The sequence below is a fragment of the Physella acuta genome, unplaced genomic scaffold (genome assembly GCF_028476545.2).
Source record: "Physella acuta isolate Inbredline_101_S28 unplaced genomic scaffold, ASM2847654v3 ptg002320l, whole genome shotgun sequence".
Taxonomy (NCBI): domain Eukaryota; kingdom Metazoa; phylum Mollusca; class Gastropoda; family Physidae; genus Physella; species Physella acuta.
This window is the reverse complement of record NW_026733817.1, coordinates 25,170-42,513: the sequence shown is the minus strand read 5'-3', so window position 1 is coordinate 42,513 and position 17,344 is coordinate 25,170. Positions and strand designations below refer to the sequence as shown.

The 17,344-nt window shown below is 37.5% G+C and overlaps 1 protein-coding gene across 1 annotated transcript; it reads right to left on the bottom strand.

The window, feature by feature from the left end:
• Positions 1-5,910: 5,910 nt before the first annotated feature.
• Positions 5,911-6,948, bottom strand: LOC131932926 (nucleoside diphosphate kinase homolog 5-like; the record flags this gene model as incomplete). Its single annotated transcript, XM_059289816.1, is given in 2 exon segments — positions 5,911-6,543; positions 6,546-6,948. Coding segments are annotated over 2 exon segments (594 nt in total), but the record flags the coding sequence as incomplete, so codon positions are not given.
• Between the last annotated feature and the right edge of the window lie 10,396 nt (positions 6,949-17,344).

The window sequence follows — 17,344 nt, the reverse complement described above, 5'->3', positions numbered from 1 at the left end:
CTACGATTGAAGACAAAATAATTAGCGAGTGAGAATTGGAGGGGAGGGCGCCGACCCTAAAGGGGGCGCCAAAACTGACAGAGAAATTAATTTTAAAGCTAATTTTAAGCTAAAGTGTAGAATAATACACAGTCAATGTTAGAAAATAAACGACTACAACAAGGCTTTATACACTGATTTAGCTGTTTTCTAGATTAATTTTTATGGCACCGAAATAGTAAACGTTAAGGCATAGTAACTGGAAAGAAGCGCCACAAACCTTTCCAAATCGGGTCGGGGAGCTTTTTCACAGACAGGAATAACTATATATAGAAATGGGAGGGAGGGGGCGCTAAATTGATAGTCCACCCCGGGCGCCGGAATAGGTCGCTATTATAATGCCTCTGTCTAGAAAGAGAAAAAAAATCGCAAAAAGTGAGTACCCCCCCCCCCACATGTTTTGATAAAATTAACTTGTGGTAATTTTTTTTCTAGACCTGTATAGCATACTTGTCGCAAGTGTAAACTCGGATTCAGATGAAGACCTTCTAGAGAAGAGTATGTGCATATTCTTGGTCGGCAGGGGTCGTCCATAGGGAGGAGGGGTCCGTATTTTGGTGACGATATGTGATGAGGGGGAAGGGTGGGGTGGGGTGTTCAGATAGTGTGACGTCACACTTTATATTTTTTTAAAGTAATGTTAGAAACTGAATTTGAACCGTTATTTCACGTTTAAAAATATGTTTTAATAAATTGTAGCAGAAATTAATCAAAATACTCGATGTTGACCAAACTCAGTCAATATTGTATTTTAAATAAACCGGGAGTGATCTCCCATAAACTTTCTCGAATATTTTTATCCTAATTTATAAAAGCCCAATGTGCGCACATCTCTCTCTCTCTCTCTCTCTTTCTCTGTCCGCAAAAAATTTTCGCCGGACATCACGTCAGAATCGGCAGCGATATATCGAGAATTTTTTACGGACTTTTGTTGAAAATAATATGTTAGATGTTTTAAATGTATAACCACAATTTTATTTAAAGAAGAAAAATAAAAATTTAAGGCGTATTCGAATGTAGAGAAACAGTATTATTTATGCAACCGGAAAAGCATTAATATATGTGAAAAAGAACGCATAAAACTGTGACGTCACTATTGCTTATACATTAACTATTGACGTCATCTGCCTAAATAGCGAAGATGTTAGTGTACATTAAACCACGCAGGTGGTGCGGGTTCGAGACACACCAAGTCAACTTGGTTAATGTATTTATTTTTATTATGCTCGGGCTAAACTTAAAAAAAAATTCTTTTAGGAATCTAGATCTAGATCTAGATTGTCGGGTGTCCGATAGGGCACTTCCCGGCGCCGCAGGCGCTTCAAATTTGGCAGGATCTTGCCTTGGGGCGACAGAACACGGGGGCCGGTTGGCCGAAAAGTCTACGATGAGGGGGTCAAAACTGACCTCGACTGACCGGTACCTTATATGAGCTATAAATCGAAAAAAAATGTCCACGGATTAAACCTCTTCATAACTCTTGAGGTCGTAGACCGACCCTCGGGCGAATTAATTAAGCATGCAAATTCTCAATGTTTTCGAAAGCCTAAGCGAAGCTGGGCAGCATGCCTAGTATAAAATAACAGGGGATGGGAACTCGGGCTATAGACATGATTTTTAATCCATTTTAAATACTTAAAGTTTTAAAAAAAAAATTCATAAAAAACGTTTTAATAACAAGCTTTTATGTAATGATGCACTAAAAAGTAGAAAATAAATTATAGACAACTATTTAAATAACTATAAAGAAAAGCGTGGGTCACTTTAGTATCTATTGGATACCTTTACTAATGTTAAGGAAGACACCCACGCTTTTCTTTATAGTTATTTAAATAGTAGTCTATAATTTATTTTCTACTTTTTAGTGCATCATTACATAAAAGCTTGTTATTAAAACGTTTTTTATGAATTTTTTTTCAGTACTTTACATGTTTTATTTACAATAGAGTTACATGACTAAAAACCATTGCGCGCCTACTGAACATCACGTTCAGTAGGCGCGCAATGGTTTTTGAACGCAGCCATTACGTGATGGCGCAGCTATTGAAGGTGATGACGCGTGTGGTGTGGTTGGCTAAACATGCCTACTAATTCGGTCCAAATTTTAATTAATTCATAAAAAATTAATTAGGCATCCAATTAAGTCAAATTTAGTTTCATATTGCATTGTCTTCATGTCTTGACCCACGTGCCAACTGTGAATCGTATCGGTCAAGTAGAACTGTCCGAATTTTCACTCCTACGTTTCTATCTAGACTGACGACAGACTGTCGACAGACAGAGGAAGTGAGTTAAATAAAAGCTTGTAAAAAAATTCATAAAAAACGTTTTAATAACAAGCTTTTATGTAATGATGCACTAAAAAGTAGAAAATAAATTATAGACTACTATTTAAATAACTATAAAGAAAAGCGTGGGTCACTTTAGTATCTATTGGATACCTTTACTAATGTTAAGGAAGACACCCACGCTTTTCTTTATAGTTATTTAAATAGTAGTCTATAATTTATTTTCTACTTTTTAGTGCATCATTACATAAAAGCTTGTTATTAAAACGTTTTTTATGAATTTTTTTTCAGTACTTTACATGTTTTATTTACAATAGAGTTACTTGACTAAAAACCATTGCGCGCCTACTGAACATCACGTTCAGTAGGCGCGCAATGGTTTTTGAACGCAGCCATTACGTGATGGCGCAGCTATTGAAGGTGATGACGCGTGTGGTGTGGTTGGCTAGACATGCCTACTAATTCGGTCCAAATTTTAATTAATTCATTAAAAATCAATTAGGCATCCAATTAAGTCAAATTTAGTTTCAGATTGCATTGTCTTCATGTCTTGACCCACGTGCCAAATGTGAATCGTATCGGTCAAGTAGAACTGTCCGAATTTTCACTCCTGCGTTTCCGTCTGGACTGACGACAGAGGAAGTGAGTTAAATAAAAGCTTGTAAAAATAGAATAAAATCTCGTAGACAAATTAATTGCACACCAAGTGAACGCGAAATAAAAAAGCGCATAATAGTGCGCAATATTATTAGTACTTTTAAAATTTACATTAGTTTTTTGAGAAATCGGAAGTAGCGTAAATTACTACTTCCGGTCAACGGAAATTACTCAAAATTTAACAGAAGGTAGAGAATTAGATCTTTTACTTACATGTGAAATTTCATGTATCTATCTGAAATAGTACTCAAGTTATAGGCTTTTGAAAAATTCAAAGTAGAAAAAGTACCACTTCCGGTTGTGGGAAATCGCTCAAAAGTTGATACGGATCTACGATTTTGATATAATACTTATATATGAAATTTCATCAACCTAGCTGTAACGGTGCTCAAGTTATCGTGTTTACACACGGACACACAGACACACAGACACACAGACACACACACAGACATACGGACATACGGACAAGATTGCAAAATTATGTTTTTCCGTATCAGTGAGGTGTAAAACGTCGAGATTTGTAAAAATCTCGATTTTTTTTTGGCACGATTACAATACTTTCTCTATACTACGTATATACGAGAAAGTAAAAATCGATGTTTAAAATAAAATTAACTTCAATTTAGAGAAGGTTTGTAGGCTGAGATGTGACGCCATCTAGGGGGGGGGGGGGGTCTTGCTTTTTGTGACGGAGGGGAGTGGGTGGTAAAAATCGTCCAAAAAAAAGCGAGACGTCAGATAAGCTAAACCTGGTCAAGAATAGGCGTCTGGTCATAGTACTGACCTTCATTTCCCGAGGTCAAGAAACGCGTGAAAGTCACTTCATCGTTAGGACTGAAACGGGAATTTTAATATATATATATATATATATATATATATATATATATATATATATATATATATATATATATATATATATATATATAGTGATCGAATGTTACCTTTTTTCAATTCTTCTCTAATGTGTAATAAATACATTTCTATAAGCAATGTTAAGAGAATCATCTATTCATTTTTAATTTTAGTAACATTCACGCATTTTTTATAAAAATCAGTTTACAATAAGATAATTAGCATTAAAATTTGATTAGCCATTGCTATCGAATCCTGATGAAAATGTCACCTGTCGAACACAGGCTACTCTGTGTTGAATCTAAATTTAAAAATATTTCCACGATTGCTTCCCTGTATATTACGCTTTTTCTTTTTCGTACACGAGTTTTTCTGCAAGTGCAAAATTGTGCGTTTGCAACGGTCTCTAATGCAGAGTACATCTATATGGGAAGCGAAAAAATGAAATAATTATTTTGACGAAATTCCTGAATCGGAAAACCCCAGTTCTGCATTATTGTCTGTAGGCCTATATCTGTCTGTATGTGTGTAAATACGATAGCTCGAATACCAATTCAGTTTGGTAAATGAAATTTCAGATATTTGTATAAGGGGTCATCCATAAATGACGTCACGGTTTTTTTTGACGATTTTTACCTCCCCCCTCCCCTCCGTCACACGTCGTCACATAAGCCAGACCCCCCCCCCCCTAAAATGACGTCACACCTCAACCTACGACCCCCCTCAAAATTGCAGTTGAATTTTTTTTAAAACATCGATATTTTTCCAAAATCTTGTCTAAACTATTACAATTTATTAAAACAGTTATCTATAACGCGAAATATCGTCTAAAATTCGTTTTCTTACATAGCTTTTTTATAATGCAAAAATGTGACGTCGCAACATCTGAACCCCCTCCCCCTCATCACACATCGTCACAAAATTACGGACCCCCTCCCCTACGAGTGTGACGTCATTTATGGATGACCCCTAAGATCGCATGTGCACGTCTCTCAACTGTTGAGCGATTTTCGGTAACTGGAAAGTGTTCTTTTACTCTCTTTCCGTGTGAACATGATGACTAGAGTCAGAGGCGTAGCGACCCTTCCCGGCGCCCAGGGACAAACTTTCGATTTGCACCCCCCACCCCCTCGAACTTTTCATTTGCATCCCCCCCCTCAAACTTTCGATTTGCACCCCCCCCCCTCCCCCTCGAACTTTCGATTTGCACCCTCCTCGAACTTTTCATTTGCACCCCCCCCCTCAAACTTTCAATTTGGCGCCCCCCCCCCCAAGGTCGGCGCCCGGGGACATATGCCCCCCCCGCCTCCCCTCGCTACGCCTCTGACTAGAGTACTGTTGTCAGTTAAGTAGTTAATTTGCATATATACGAATAAGATCCAATATTTTTTAAAGGTATTTCCGATATTCAGGAGCGCTTATTATTATTTCATACAGATCTGTCTTTGTAAAATGTGAATAGACTTGAAAAGCTGGTTCCAAATGGTTCCAAATTTGTGTTGCCAGAAGCCATATTTTTCAACCAAAACTGAATAGTTGTGTAATAAGTACAAGATCACCTCCGGATTTTATTAAGGCTAGAAATAGTCAAACAAATAAATACAAGTAATATAATAGTAATTTAGCAAACACTTTTATTTTTAATTTGGATTATCAGAGTAATGGTGTTGAGGTGAATGAAAGGAGATGTTATTTATTATTTAATATAAATACATAACTAGACTATACATTATTGACCACGATTGTGTATTTAATCATGGAAAATAATTTATCTGACTTTTATTGTTTTACTATCCCTGGCCATTACGGTTGAATTAAAGGAGTAGTTGAGGGCGGTTTTAAAAAAAATGGAACTGATACAATAATTAAACGGCTTAAATTCAATACACAAATATGAAAATGAGTGTAATCGATGGTTCCCAGACAGCTTTAAGCTTTTAAAATGTAACTAATTCTATCGCTTACCATATTAAATGATATTTTTTTTTAAAGATTTAAAAAAAATAGGTTTAATTTTTTTTTTTTTTTTTTTTTTTTTTTTTTTTTTTTTTTTTTTTTTTTTTTTTTTTGTTACAATGGGTATATTTATTGACATGGGCATATAAATTTATACATAACAGTGCCATCAAAACACTAAATTAACTAAATAGATCTAAAAATTTTGACACAAATAATTGGTAGGGTTTTTGATAGGAAACTTTTAAGAATCACATAAATTGTATTAACATACAAGTTATACATAAAAAGTATATCAGCATTACAATTTACATTCTTTTATTTAAGCATCAAGACTGTTTTAAAAGACAATAGCATTTTAGATGTTAAATATTAGATGACCATTGTCTGAAGGCTCATAAATGTTTGTTTTTTCGTGGTGATGTTTTTATTAGATTTTTCTAGATGGTATTCAAGAGATTGTTTCTATATTGTTATGTTTTCTAAATTGTGCTGTATGATGTATCAGCGGATGGTTAGAAGGCTAATGATTATCTTTTATTTGGCAATGTTTTTCATGCTTAGTCCCTGACTTTTGGCTTGTTAGGATTATTTTCCAGCAACCAGTCTGCCAGCCATAGCACAGGGTCTGCTGGCTTCTCTTTAGCCAATGCTGTGAGTCCTTTCAGAAGTGTGGGGTTGACCGCCTTAGAGAGATAGTCTTTAGCAGCTTGTCCAGTGGCAACAGGCTCTATAATACAACCAGGGAAAAAAATCTAAGCTCTCTTTGTGAACTGCTAAAGCTGTCACTGCCATGCAATGCATTTCTTTGATCATCGGTGCCGTAGATTGCTCGTAAGCATTCTGGATGTGTTTGCTTGGCTTTAAGAGCATTGGTTGGGCCTATCAGTTCTCTCCAGTATGAAATAGCTTGGTCTCGAGCAAGCATTAAAGCTACAATGGGACCACTGCTCATGTACGCTACCAAGCTTGAGAAAAATAATTTTCCATAATGTTCTGCATAAAAATCACTAGCCTGTTCTGGTGTTAAGTGAACTCTTCTTTTCTGTAAAACAGCAAATCCAGCTCTAAGAATTATATCTTCAATCTCTTCAGCTTTCTGGATGGCATCAGGTTTAACAATGGCGAGTGTCCTTTCAACATATATCTGTGGTTTTTAAAGAACAACAATTCTACAAAAAAAAATAGGTTTAAATTATTACATAGACTTTTTTGAGGGGTCATGTCGAGCAACTTTATCAGCAAACGTTTAATTGTATACAAAGTAATAATTTAACAGAGTTAATGGTTTTCTATTTAAATGTGAGCCATTTAATAATGTAACAATGTAAACATTATTAAAATTCTACCTCAACCATATAGATTTTTTATGTTTTACAAAATATTACACACGTTATTTATTTTCATTTTATAACTGTTAAATAGCTCAATATAACTTACGACCTCTATGAACATAAAATAAGTTATTTCCCATTATTATAAATACATATACAATACACAATGCTAAGCAATTAGATCAGTGGTTCCCAACCTTTTTCGAGTGGCGACCCCCTTTCATAAAACGTAAGTGACCCGCGACCCCCATATAATTAATAAGTCGAAATTAGTAAAAAAAAAAATAAAAAGCACTAAATTAATATGTTCTAGTAGACTTTCAATATGAATTATTCTTGATAACTGTTTTAATACGATGAGCAAAATTACATGCTATTAAGAAGCATTAACTAGCATTAACAATTAAATTTTGCAAATTTAAGAATTAATCTTTTTATTCATCGGCAATGCTGGTAACATCAAGGAAAGCAGAGAATGGGTGACAATCCAGATTCTTCTTCTTTCAGCTCGGGGAAAATAACGCCGCAGTTCGTTGTCAAGAGATTCAAGATGCACAGAATCCTTTACAAATTTAATCTATCACACCACACTGCAGAGTTTTTCAAACATGGCAGTATTTCAAATATTTATTTTTCCTCGCCAATTTTGCAGCTTTGATAAAAATGCCAAGAGATTATTATGAAAAGAGATAATATTCGTTCCTTTATCAGGTTAAGCTTATGTTGATGTTCGAATATATCGGCTAGGTATGATACTCTCTCCAACCACACCATGTCGTTAAAGTATATCAAAAGGTCTTGTTTCCTTGCACTTCCAAAAACATCTTGATTTTCATCTTTCAATTCAAAAACATGATTGACATTTCCTATTGACAGCTAGCGTACTGAAACATGACGCACCATCCGTACAAGCCCCACAGCCGTTTTCCCATTTTAATCCTCCAGTTTAAATAAAAAGCCGGGAGTGATCTCCCCAAAACTTTCTCGAATATTCTTATATAAAACAACAGGGGATGGGAACTCGGGATATAGTTATGATTTTTAATCCATTTTAAATACATAAACTTTTTAAAATAAAATAGAATCTCATAGAAAAAAGTATTGCACACCAAGCGAACGCCGAATAAAGATGTTCATAATGGTGCGCAATATTATTAGTACTTTATAAATTTAGATGCGTTTTTGAGAAATCGGAAATAGCGTAAATTAGTACTTCCCGTCAACGGAAATTACTCAAAATTTAACAGAAGGTAGAGAATTAGATCTTTTACATGTGAAATTTCATTTATCTATATGAAATAGTACTCAAGTTATAGGCTTTTGAAAAATTCAAAGTAGAAAAAGTACAACTTCCGGTTATCGGAAATCGCTCAAAAGTTGATACGGATCTACGATTTTGATAAAATACTTATATATGAAATTTCATCAACCTAGCTGTAACGGTACTCAAGTTATCGTGTTTACACATACACACACACAGACACACACACACAGACACACTGACATACGGACAAGATTGCAAAATTATGTTTTTCCGTATCAGTGAGGTGTAAAACGTCGAGATTTGTAAAATCTCGATTTTTTTTTGCACGATTACAATACTTTCTCTATACTACGTATATACGAGAAAGTAAAAAACGTATTTATTTTTTCCATGATATCTTCACAAAACATCAACTCTTATTTGCTAACATCTGAATGAATATATTTCACAAAGACAAGCAACTGCAAACACGAACTCACGTCTGTCGATTCGTCAACTTGAAAATCAAACAATGGTGAAAGCTTGATTTCATTCTAAATTTGTCTTTTAACATAAGCCGCTGCATAGTATTATTAGACAGAGATATTTGTTGCATCTTTACTGCACTGGAAACCCCAAGAATTCATTTTACCATCTTCAGCATACATGGTTTGATGAGATTTTATCCTTTGTGTGAGAGGTTTTTTGCTTGGCAATTTCTAATACTACTTCATATGATGCTTGCACTAATGCTGTGTTTTCTTGGTGAACACGCTCTGTTCGATCAAGTCTCTGACGTTTGCAACTAGCTTCATGCCGACGAAAGAACTACCTATCTTTTTTGTTGTGTTCCGAATCAGTGTTTCTTCCAGACTTTTTTCTCCGGGGGGGGGCACTTGAAATTTTCGGGGAGGGCGGTAGACTTTCTTCGTGGGGGACGGACACTGTTAAAAGTATATATTTTCTATATAAATTATATAAATTTCATTTCGTTCGGGGGGCGGTAAAAATTTTTCGGGGGGGCTTTGCCCCCCCCCCCCCGAAGAGATGCCTGGAAGAAACTCTGTTCCGAATGACTCATCTCAAATTGACGTTTGGAAGTTTTCATAGACTCCTGACTAAGATAAACTTAGCACAGTACAAAATGTTTATTCTCTATTCCATTTCCAGTGATGTTAGTAATGCCGAATTTAAAATATTTTTCTAAATATTTATGTTTTTTATTCATTGCTAGAGTTTAGTCTACCAGTTGGCGACCCCCCAGAAAGCACTTTGCGACCCCCAAGGGGGTCGCGACCCCCAGGTTGGGAACCCATGAATTAGATGGTATACTATTTTAAAACTTTGAGATGTATCTAAACTTGTTTGCTAAACACTTGAAATATTCGGTAGGGGGGGGGGGGGGGTGGGAGCGTACATAATTTTCCGGGGGCGGACACTGGTAAAAGTATATGCCTGAAAGAAACTCTAGACATAAAAGAGAGAGAAACAAGGTTGAAACGGGTAGAATATTAATGAAGAAAGAGTACCTACAGACTTATAGAATAATGGAGAAATTAAAAAAACAAACAATTGAAACAGATATAAACAGTTTTAAAAACAAGACGTATGTTAAAACGGATGGAAACAATGCTGCTATTAACTGGCAGTACAGTTATTTTTAGAAGAAGCATCTAATAACGGTAACAACACTTTCAGAGTTGGAGCTTTACAAAAAAAAAAAACAATCCGTCAATTACTGTATGGGTCGATTGCTGTAATGCATGTTCGTGTGTATTCTCCATTATTTAGACAGAATTCAAGGGGAATCACTCGGTCGTAAGAGAGCTACTGCTCAGTTTAGCATACACAATTGTTTTCATTAAAAATTATTTTATACACTAACATAATGGTTTGTGTTTTCTCTGGAAGAAAAAGTATTTCAGAGGGGGAGTAAGGTAGGGTGTAGTGGTGTAACGGGGAGGGTAAAACCAATGTGCTTTTTTACTTTCTCATATATACGAAGTATAGAGAAAGTATTGTAATCGTGCAAAAAAAAAAATCAAGATATTACAAATCTCGACGTTTTATACGGAAAACATAATTTTGCAATCTTGTCCGTATGTCTGTATGTCTGTGTGTGTGTGTCTGTGTGTAAACACGATAACTTGAGTACCGTTACAGCTAGGTTGATGAAATTTCATATATAAGTATTTTATAAAAATCGTAGATCCTGATCAACTTTTGAGCGATTTCCGATAACCGGAAGTGGTACTTTTTCTACTTTGAATTTTTAAAAAGACTATAACTTGAGTACTATTTCAGATAGATAAATGAAATTTCACATGTAAGTAAAAGATCTAATTCTCTACCTTCTATCAAATTTTGAGTAATTTCCGTTGACCGAAAGTACTAATTTACGCTATTTCCGATTTCTCAAAAAACGCATGTAAATTTATAATAATTATGCACATTTTATTAGGCGTTCACTTGGTGTGCAATTCTTTTTTTTACGAGATTCCATTATATTATAAAAAGTTTAAGTAATTAAAAATGGATTACAAAATATATTGTCTATGTCCTGAGTTGCCATCCCCTGTAGTTTTATATTAGAAAATCGAGAAAGTTTAGGGTAGATCACTCCTGGTTTATTAAAAATAAAAGCATTGGTCGCTCATGAAATCTCTTACACTTTTTTTTATTAAACAAAGGAATTTTTTTCAGTACTTTTGAAAGAGTATAATTATAAAGGTTTTAAATATTTGTTTTATTTTCCACTTTTTAATAATTCGTTCTAAATGAAGTTGACAATACATAGGCTTCGACTCTAATATTTGCGTTAAAAGCCCGAGCATTCGCTTGCGATCTTTAAAAGGCAATAATCTTCTCAATCTTAGTCCAGGCAAGAAATCAGTTAAGCATGACCAAACCAGAGGCGTAGCGACCCTACCCGGCGCCCGGGGACAAACTTTTCGATTTGCACCCCCCTCAAACTTTCGATTTGCACCCCCCCCCCCTCAAGATTTTGATTTGCAACCCCTCTCAAACTTTCTATTTGCACCACCCACAACCTTTCAATTTTTTTTCCAACCCATATGCCCCCCCCCCTCCCCCGCTACGCTACTGAACTAAACACTTCACCGCCGACTGACAATAATAACAGAGCGATCTCTAGTATTTAATCGTGTTATCTCACATTTTAGTTTTTGAATATAGTAATTTTTTAAATTAAATTTTAGTAAGTAACCTAATGTCTAACTAGATCAGAGGCGTAGCGAGGGGGGGGGGGGGGCGGGGTGCGGACCGCACCGGGTGACACCATTTAGGGGGGGGGGGGTGACACCAAGGCAAAAAATACCAAAATATATAGAGAAAAACTTGGGGGGGGGGGTGCAAATCGAAAGTTCGAGGGGGGGGGGGTGCAAATCGAAAACTTGAGGGGGAGGGTGCAAATCGAAAACTTGAGGGGGATGGTGCAAATCGAAAATTTGAAAGTTTGTCCCCGGGGGGGGGGGGGGTGTGACACCATTAAGTGCCGCACCGGGTGACACCCGACCTCGCTACGCCACTGAACTAGATTAAAATAGATATTCTTGCAATATCATCGGAGATGAATGCATCTAGAAAGTTAAAAAGAAATCGTTGCATTACAAGTAGGTCAAAATTAAGTTACAAGATTTGCCACATCCCACAAAAAAACAAACAGAACAGACACTGAATTAGATAAAAGCTTATTATAAAAACATGAACAGTGTCTTACGAACGATGCCATTCAATAAGCCACGACTCACCCACGACATAAATGCAAGTGTTTAACTACTCACTAACATACGTGGGGCAGTGTGATTCTAATTAGCATCTACATGCAATACCATCTCTAATACGTAGACAAAGCTAGACGTTTTGTAAACCACACCTCAAAGTTTTGTTTTAAAACTTGAAATGCGTCAAAACGAAAAACAAAAAACAAAAAAAAAAACAATCAGGCAACATAATCACTTTAATATTCTTGTGTTATCTGATAATCTCCTTTTTGGTAATCTTCCATATGTTTTTGTGTTTTAAATTAAATCCTTGCAGGTACGACAAGTTAAACAGGTAAATAATTAGAAATACCTGCTTCCCGTACCTGTTCGTTTCGCCCACACAACCCACACTCGGCCTCGCTTCACACAACAGATAAAAAAAAAACATTTTAAAAACAAACATCATCCACTACTGAGCCTGCTAAAGCCTCAAAGAGTCCACAACATCCTTTTTAGCCGTTTGTTAGCTAAACACTCATTTCTTGTTATGTGTATGCTGTGTTTTGTCAAATGTAAATAAACATATTTGAACGCGTCTTTAAATTATATAAACAAAAATCCAGTGCTGAAAAAGAAAGTTTGAAAAATACAAGTTTAAAGTATTACAACAAATGAAGACGAGACTGCTTGCTCGGGTTTAAATAAAGTAAAATACGAAAATAACGTGGTAAAATAACTTTTTATTTTCCTGTTAACTCAAGGCGAGTTTTGTACATAGTAACCATCATAAACAAAACGTGTAGACTGTTAAGTTGCTCAAATCACAACCTTTAGGGTGGGTTGAAAGTGGGGGAACTAATTTACGCTTTCGTTTGTGTGTGTATGTATGTGTATGTGTGTGAGGTAGATATAGTACGCAGTCCCGTCCCCCCCCCCCCCTACAACTTCCAACAACAAATACAAACGTGAGGAGAAAATGGAAACGTGTTTACGCATTTGGTCTCGAGAGTAAACGAAATGAGTCATCACGAGTTTAAGTTTCATAAGACCCCCCCCCCCTCTTCTCCTTCCACAGAATCTCACCCTCCTGCCAAATCTACACGAATGCCCCCCCCCCCCCAACAGTGACTAAAAAACACCTCCAGGAAAGCTGGCAAAAGAGCGTAGGCCGCCCCAGACACAATACAAACAGTTCGGGTGGCACCATCAATATGCTGAGCATCGTTCAGGTATCGACTGCCTTGCCAAATCAGCCAATCAGAGCGAAGAAACCAAACACGTGATTATTTTTTTAAAAAGTCTACCTGTAAAAAAAAAATGTGCACTCTGAAAAAGTACTTTATGTATTAGCACTTCTCGGCAGAGTTTCTTCCAGGCATCTGCCCCCCCCCCCCACTCCCCGAAAATTTTTTACCGCCCCCCCCCCCCCCCGAACGAAATGAAATTTATATAATTTATATAGAAAATATATACTTTTAACAGTGTCCGCCCCCCCCGAAGAAAGTCTACCGCCCCCCCCCCCCCCCCGAAAATTTCAAGTGCCCCCCGGAGAAAAAAGTCTGGAAGAAACACTGCTTCTCGGTAGTGTATGGATAGGGAATACGTACCAACAGCGGCGCCAGACACCGTCCCAAGACACTATACCACGGCACCAGAAACAAACTTGTGATCCAAAGTCTTGGAAGGATAAAAAAAAAAGAGTTACCGCTCTTGGCAATCAATAACCGATAAACGTGTTATTTTTTTTTCTCTTCGGTAAGATCAGGGCTATTTTTAGCATGGGCTGGAATTGGTTTTCTGTACAAGAGAGTTGGGTTTGTTGTCCCTGCGGTGAAGTATTTACAAAACATGGCTTGGATGAAAATGCCAGGCAGATAAAACCTATTGTTGGCTGAGCTTAGGAAAATATAAATACAAGGCTTCCCTTCACATGCATGATAGTTGTGACAAGGTATACTGGGAATAGAAATATATTACAGTGAATCTCAGCCAACAATTCTATAAGGACGATGCAATATTGTTTATTTAGTTGATATTAATAAAAAGTAATATCTTAAAAAATAACTGAAGAGTAATTCAATAATTGTGTCCAGCTCGTTGGAGTGTGCGGTGTTGAGGCCTGCCTGGCTAATGGGAGACACCTCCTGCTAATAGGAGACACCTCCTGCTAATATGAGACACCTCCTGCTAATGGGAGACAATTCCTGCTAATGGGAGACCTGCTAATGGGAGACAACTCCTGCTAATGGGAGACAACTCCTGCTAATGGGAGACAATTCCTGCTAATGGGAGACCTGCTAATGGGAGACACCTCCTGCTAATGGGAGACAACTCCTGCTAATGGGAGACAACTCCTGCTAATGGGAGACAATTCCTGCTATTGGGAGACCTGCTAATGGGAGACACCTCCTGCTAATGGGAGACACCTTCTGCTAATGGAGACACCTCCTGCTAATGGGAGACACCTCATGCTAATGGGAGACACCTTCTGCTAATGGGAGACACCTCCTGCTAAAGGTAGACACCTCCTGCTAATGGGAGACACCTCCTGGGCCGGCGATGTCCGTAGAGAAAGAAAGAAAGTAAAAATGAAATAGAGTGAGTAAATAATTGCTAGTGGGTAATTAATTTCTACTATTAATATGCTGAAAATGGGCAGTGTATATATTTTTAAACTTTAAAAACATTTTTAAAAAAATAAACATACCAAAGAACTTTCGAATTCACTTTAAAAAAAACAACAAAAAAAAACAGGATAATAAATAAAACATAATTTAGTGTGGCTGAGAAGCACATGAGACCTACAGCTTCGAGCTACATAGTGCTTTATTATGGTTTCATGGAGACTAGCACCTGACTTATGAGGCACGGAGATCAGTGCCTTTAGCGAGAAGGAAATTAGCACCATATTTATGGGGCATGGTCATTAGCACTCTATTTTTGGGAAAAGGAGATCTGCACCATATTTATGGGACATAACAATGAGTACCATATTCTAGTACATTAAAATCAAATTATGTACTGTCTCTTGCGGCCCTCTATCCCACTAGCCTGCATTCTTTCTGTATTGTTTAACAACTTATGTGCGTGCTCCATGCTAGAAATAAATCATTGTGCGTGTGTGTGTATGTGTGTGTGCGTGCGTGTGTGCGTGCATGTGAGTGTGTGTGTGTGCGTGCGTGCGTGCATGTGTGTGTGTAAGTGTGTGAGTGTGTGTGAGTGCGTGCGTGCATGTGTGTGTGTGTGTAAGTGTGTGTGTGTATGTGTGTGCGTGCGTGCGTGTGTGTGTGTGGGGGGGTGTGGGTGTGCATGGGTGTGGGGTTGTGGTTGTGGGTGTGTGTTGGTGGGTGCGTGAGTGTGAGGGTGTGGGTGTATGTGAGGGTGTCGGGTAGGTGTGGGGTGTGTGGGTGTTTGGGTGTGTGTGTGTGCGTGTGTGTGTGTGTGTGTTTTAAATCAGATTTTACCTCTCATGTTAGGAGTTTTAAAAATTTGATCAGTAATAATGGAGTAATGTTCTGATTAGGAATACTGAAGTAAGCTCCTGATTAAGAATACTGAAGTTATCTTCTAATCAGGAATATCGAAGCAATTTTCTGATAATTAATACTGAAGTAATCTTCTAATCAGGAATGCTGAAGTAATCTCCCAACATGAATACTGAAGTAAACTCCTGATCAGTAATACTGAAGTAATGTTCAATCAGGAATACTGAAGTAATTCTCTAATCAGTAATAGTGAAGTAATTTTCCGACAACTGTATCGTTTCCTTTTTCTTCTCTCCTCAATTTCTCCTGCCCTCCGCCATCTGTCTAAGCTCTCCCTCCCCCCCCCCACCCCCCTCCCTCACTCTCCCTGCTTTATTTGGACCGAGAGATGCTGCCATTATTCTTACCTGTTCAGATCCCAAGCCCTTCACCTTTCCACCTGTTTTTTTTTTTTCGTTTTTTCCTTTAACTCTCTAACCGCGGGTTTCTGTAAAGCATTTTTTTAAAAACTCGCACCAACTCTTCTAATTTCCACCTTCTCCCCTCCCTCCCACCCTCTTCCATTTTAAAAACATCATCACGTGACCTGGCTCAGTGTAAAAAGCTGCAGACGACCACAATCCCCATTAAATTGTGTTTGTATCATTAGAATTCCATCAGTCGGGCACCATGGGTTGGGGTGTAAGTTCTTCCAAAAAATCTGGATTTTTTTTGTAAAAATCAGATGGGTTAGGGGGGTGAGCATTATTGTGACACATTTATGATATAGGTTGGGGGGGGGAGCTAAATTCTAACACATTTAGAAGTCTGTGGAATGGTGTTGTAGGAAGGGGGTATGTTCTGAGTCAAATTTTGACAAATTTAGAAGACTATGGAATGGTGTTGGGTTGGGGGGGGGGGGGGATTTGGACTGAGCCAATGTCTGAAAAATTTAGAAGTTTATGGGACGGGAGGGGGTTGTGGTGAGTCAAACTCTGACAAATTTAGAACTGTATAGGGGGGGGGGGCGTGATGGTGAGACACACGGCTCAATGTTACATGCTACAATTAACAGTTGTATATTTTTTTGTACATGTTTGCGGCGTCAGTGCGCTAAGGTCAAGGGGCTGAGGATAGTGCAAGATATCTAACACAGTGTTGTTTTAAAATGGTTCGATAAGTATCTTCATGATTGCTTTTTTATCGCAGTTGGGGTGTGGTGAATAGCAGATAGTAGCAGACAATTGGCTAGAGATCGTATCGTTATAAAAATCATAAAAAATAGAGATGGTCGAAGTTGTTTTAGAGTTCACTCACACGTGAAGCAAACACAGACAAAAACACAGAGAACTATGTGACGGCCCGACCACACCGTATACCACAGACAAAAACACAGAGAACTATGTGACGGCCCGACCACACCGTATACCACAGACAAAAACACAGAGAACTATGTGACGGCCCGACCACACCGTATACCACAGACAAAAACACAGAGAACTATGTGACGGCCCGACCACACCGTATACCACAGACAAACTTTCATAATACCGATAGACCGTTGCTTATTTAACGTTATCGTCTTCTCCTTCTTCTTCTTCGTTCTCAATATGTCTACAATGTGTCGTCTACATTGGAGGATCATACAGCTAGACCAACAACGCAGACGAAATGCCCAGTCGACTCCAACTCAGAAAGCACCGCGTACATTTTTACTTTCTCGTATATACGAAGTATAGAGAAAGTATTGTAATCGTGCAAAAAAAAAAAATCGAGATTTTTACAA